This window comes from Populus nigra, chromosome 9 (assembly GCF_951802175.1).
Source record: "Populus nigra chromosome 9, ddPopNigr1.1, whole genome shotgun sequence".
NCBI lineage: Eukaryota > Viridiplantae > Streptophyta > Magnoliopsida > Malpighiales > Salicaceae > Populus > Populus nigra.
The window spans coordinates 16766283-16771470 of NC_084860.1; the positions used below are offsets into that span (position 1 = coordinate 16766283).

At 33.4% G+C, this 5188-nt stretch overlaps 1 protein-coding gene across 1 annotated transcript; it reads left to right on the forward strand.

Annotated features, from left to right (window-relative positions):
* Positions 1–2140: 2140 nt before the first annotated feature.
* LOC133703056 (NAC domain-containing protein 43-like) lies at positions 2141–4437 on the forward strand. Its single transcript, XM_062127461.1, has 3 exons — positions 2141–2510; positions 2634–2902; positions 3287–4437. The coding sequence occupies exons 1-3, from the start codon at positions 2324–2326 to the stop codon at positions 4097–4099; spliced, it is 1269 nt and encodes a 422-aa protein (XP_061983445.1). The 5' UTR covers positions 2141–2323; the 3' UTR covers positions 4100–4437.
* Positions 4438–5188: the final 751 nt, after the last annotated feature.

Genomic DNA, 5188 nt, shown 5'->3' on the forward strand with positions numbered 1-5188 from the left:
AAATTAAAATAAATTCTATGATAGATTTATATAGTGATGTCATTTCATAATTCTCATTATTATATATTTTTAACTGTATTTTTCTTATTTTAGTGGAAAATATCGTATATCTTAATTACCAATATTGGATAGAATTAATATTGCATTTTTTTTAAGTGTCATTAAATTTTAATTGTATTTGAAACAAATGCCTTTAGATCTAATGTCAAGAAAGTTGTATCATAATTACTAGTAAAAAATGATATAATTGCTTTTAAAGCTAAATAAATGTCGCTAAATATGATTAATAAAAACAATTTCTTGAAATTTAATTATAACATGTACTTGTATAATGACAATTTATTCAAAATATCGATATAACCATCAAACAATTGCTGCAAAATTTTCATTTTGTACTAATGTCACTAGATAACAGTAAATTAATTTATACCCATAAATTGTAAACTATCAATCTCACCTGGAATAAATAAATAATATATATAATTAAGAATGAAACATCCACCATAAAATTTAAATTTTTTGAATGAATCTCAAACTCAACTATTTGATATTATCTGGGGCATATTTGTTTTTGTATTTTAAAAGTGTTTTTAAAAAAAATAAAAAAAAAATTATTTTTTTCTTTACTTTAAATTAATATTTTTTTAGTGTTTTTAGATAATTTTAATGTGCTGATATCAAAAATATTTTTAAAAAAATAAAAAATATTTTTTTAATATATTTTTAAACAAAAAAAATAATTTTAAAACCAATTATTATATCACACCCCAAATACATTCTTCATATTGTAGTGGAGTAATTAAGAGTCAATGGATCAATAAAGATCCTAGAGCCCAACTCATTTTTAAAATACCAAAAGATATATTGGGATTGGGTAAAAATATTAAAATCACAAGTACAATATGGTATAAAAAACAATATAAAATAAAATACAAAGGTGAAAATATATCATCAATTCAAACTCTATCATCAACTTTGATCATACTATACAGGTTTCAAAGATGCTACTGCATGAAACCGGATAGACAGTTTCTATCTTCCAATCGATAAAAAGGGGAAAAAGAAGAAAAAATGGGAAAGCTTTATTGTCTTCCTCTCTCACCAATTCTTTCTCAGTGGTTGCGATCTTGACTCAAGAGGAAAATTGTATCTTCTTTTATCAACGAAAGATTCAGCAGTTGCCATGTACAATCATGGAAAGGGAAGATATAATAAGTTCAAGAAAGGAAAATGCAGATCTACAAGAGAGTCCTCTCTCACCATTTTGTGGGTACATGACCATTCTGTAGGACTGATCTCCTCGGACTCTAGCAGCCATTCTTATTAAGGTTTTGCAAGGCACGTGTTTGTAAATTATAATATACGGAGACTGATCTTGATATATGTAGTACCATTTGCACTAGTAAAAATGTTTTCTTAAGGGCACCTTTTGTTTGTATTAATTTTGGATAATCTGTAGTCTCTCGTTTGAGCAAAATATTGATCACTCTCATGTTATTCTTATGCAAGCTAGTACCATGATGTACACAGTTGGTGTCTACAATGATAAAATGTGAGTAAAGAAGTGAAAGGTAGGGAGAAATATAGAAATTACTCAGTCTCCACAAAGCCCATCATGTCTTTCTCCCTCTAGGGACCATGAAAGGTCAGTGCCTCCCGACCCCATCATCTCTCTCTTGCCCTCTTGTCGTTGAGGTGGTTGCACAAGTAAAACGAGTGATGTTTAGAGAGAAAAGGAGGTAGAGGGAGAAAAAAAGAGAGATTGAGATTTTTTCTTAGCATAGTGGTGGTTTCAGTGGTGTTTTTCAAATGGATATTCAGGTCATGGGTCGTAGTTGAGATGGAGGCGTGCCCCCTGCACATACAAATACAAATAGTTACCTCTAACGCTTCTTCTTCTTTTTTTCTTTCTTGATGGACCCAATTGGCCAATTGTTAGTACCTATATTGTGGGCCTGAAAAAACCCTACCCTCTTCTCTATCTTTAGTCTCTACTTCTAGGTGGTTGGCTCTTCTCCAAGGCTTAGACCCCACAGTAAGTACACTAATGGAATTGATTCCAAAACTTTTCATGCATTTTTGGACCCTTCCCCCACATGCCCTACAAACCATTATAAATTATCAGGACTGCATTACCCTTTACGCACCCTCTCTCCTTGTTAATGTTGTCTCTCATTTTGCTTCTCTTTCATATTGATATCTAGCTATTCTCTTTTTCTCTCTATCATCAGCTTTTACATGTACGTTGATCATCTATCTATATATACACATATATTCACTCCCTAGCCAGCTTTAATTATACAATAAATTTTTCCTAGCAAAAATGCCTGAAGATATGGTGAATCTATCGATCAATGGTCAGTCTCAGGTTCCTCCAGGCTTTAGATTTCACCCAACAGAAGAAGAGCTTCTTCACTACTACCTGAGGAAGAAAGTTGCTTATGAGAGGATAGACCTTGATGTAATTCGTGAGGTTGATCTTAATAAGCTTGAGCCATGGGATATCCAAGGTAAATTGAGCTAGCTAGTGTCTCCATGTTTAAATTTCTCTACATATTTTTTTTCTTCCACATATATATTCCAAACTTGTTGACTAACCAAATCTTTCCTTGTGTCAAACTGGGACTATGTAGAGAAGTGCAAAATAGGATCTACACCTCAGAATGACTGGTATTTCTTCAGTCACAAAGACAAGAAATATCCCACAGGGACAAGAACAAATCGCGCTACGGCTGCCGGATTCTGGAAAGCTACTGGCCGTGATAAGATCATCTATAGTGGGTTTAAAAGAATTGGATTGAGAAAGACTCTTGTATTTTACAAAGGAAGAGCTCCACATGGTCAGAAATCCGATTGGATCATGCATGAGTATAGGCTTGATGACAGCACCCATGAAACTAATGTAAGCCATCTTCTTTATGCTTAAGCATATTTTATATGTTTAATAAAAAAATTACATTTTATATGCTTTGAAATCCTACCATACTCTTACCTCTTCATGTCTTGTCTTTTCTTTTTTCCTCTTTCCTTTTTACTTTTTCTATGTAAAAAGTATATACCTAGATCATTCTTGATAATCAAAAGTAAAGTTGATTTCATAAACTAAAATTAAACAATTCTATCTTTTTATTTATTTTGATTTTATTTTGTGACAAAAACAAAATTTAAATTTGAGATCTCATAGCCTCCTTCGTGTATTTGGTCTAAAAAAATGTTAGTATTTCTTCTAGATTGATCATTTATAGCTTATATGGTATTCATTTTGTTCACTCTCCGAATCCTGCAGGTTTCAAATCCTATAGGAGAGGCAATCCCAGAAGAAGGTTGGGTGGTTTGCCGGGTATTTAGAAAGAAGAACTATCAAAAAACCCTAGAGAGTCCCAAAGGCTCATCAAGCTCATTGGATTCAAAGGCTCACCAGATTCTTGGTTCAGGGAATGAAGGAGTTCTTGATCAGATACTTATGTACATGGGAAGGACTTGCAAGATGGAGAATGAAACATTTAGCAACATGAATATCTCCAACAACAGCAACAACAGTAGTTTAAGGTTTCTATCGAACAACTGCATCAGTGAAGGACTCCATGAAAGATTCATGCACCTTCCTCGGCTAGAAAGCCCAACACTCCCTTCTATTCCAATCAGAAGTCCATCTTTCGATCAAGATCGAAGTTTCATTTCTTGTTATCATCAATCATACGATGAGATGCTGACAGAGAATGAACCTTCCTCTCCAAACCAAGTTGGCAATGGCATCTTCGACATGACCTCATCCTCAATGACTGATCATGACTCCAAATCCGGGCAACTTAATGATTGGGTAACTCTTGATCGTCTTGTGGCATCACAGCTTAATGGGCATGAAGTAGAGACATCCAAGCAATTATCTTGCTTTAGCACTGACCCAAATGCGAGTTTTGGTCTTTCTCCTGATGATGGCATGCAATTATCACACAAACAGCATTCTCATGGATCATCATCATCAAACATTCAAGCGAACTCTTCCCATGTTTATAGCAACGAGAATGACCTGTGGAGCCTTACTAAATCATCATCTCCATCTTCATCATCCGACCCATTATGCCACTTGTCGGTATAACAAAAGTGCTCGATATTTTATACCCTACTGAATAATATAGAAACCCTGAAAATCTAGGTATGTATACGTTATAGTCAGTCGTCTTTATCTATATATAATGCATGCATGTATTGCATAAATAAGTTTGGGTGATATATAGGGATATATCTATATATTTTGAGATGGGATGGCATTGTCAGTTTACACACCATTATGTTAATATCTCAAATAACGATGCCATCCATGTTATTCACAGATTGTTATCAAAGAATATTACAGCTATAGTTTTTCTTAAAAAAACTTTCTGTGTGATTTGCTCTTTCTACTTGTAATCATATCCGCAGCTGATTGAGGTCTTACCTAAATTCGTTAACCAAATTGAAAAAGCTTCACAAGGCAATTATAGCACAGAGCTGACTTTAATGTGGTGTTGGGGTCGACCCAAACTCACACAAATGATAATACCCACATGCCATGGTGATATTGGAAAGAGGTCAATTATCAAATATTGATCAATTGGTTATTGTTTTGTCGAGGAATAGTGAGGCCATGGGGTCTCAAACCCAATCTACGTACCAAGAAAGATGATAACAAAGAGAGAAAGGTGACTATCTTTTTGCTATAGTTGAGATAAGATAAGAGTACACATGATACCACTCATAATTCATTATTTGGGAACAATAGAGTACACATGATACCACTCATAATTCATTATTTGGGAACAAAGCGTAGTGCATTGGTCTTGTCTTAGATATAAGACTTCTAAGGTCATATGGTTCCTAGCTAGATAGAATTGTATGCTTTCCTCTCTCTTTTTTTTTCTTTTTGGGAAATTATTTTGGTGGGTTTACTTTGTTGAACTCTCAGTCATATGACTTGACTGATTTTTTTTATCCAAAAAAAAAACAAAGAAGCTAAATTATCCAAAATTATATATAACCAACCAATTGAAAATGTGCTCATAATTCACACATAAAAATTGATCCAACTTGTGGTTACAATTTGGTAATGAAATATTATCTAATTTATAGTTTAAATTAATGTCCAATAAGAACTAATTAGGACATGGTTAGCTAGTGTGTGGAGTTCAAGCACATGTTAAATAGAGTA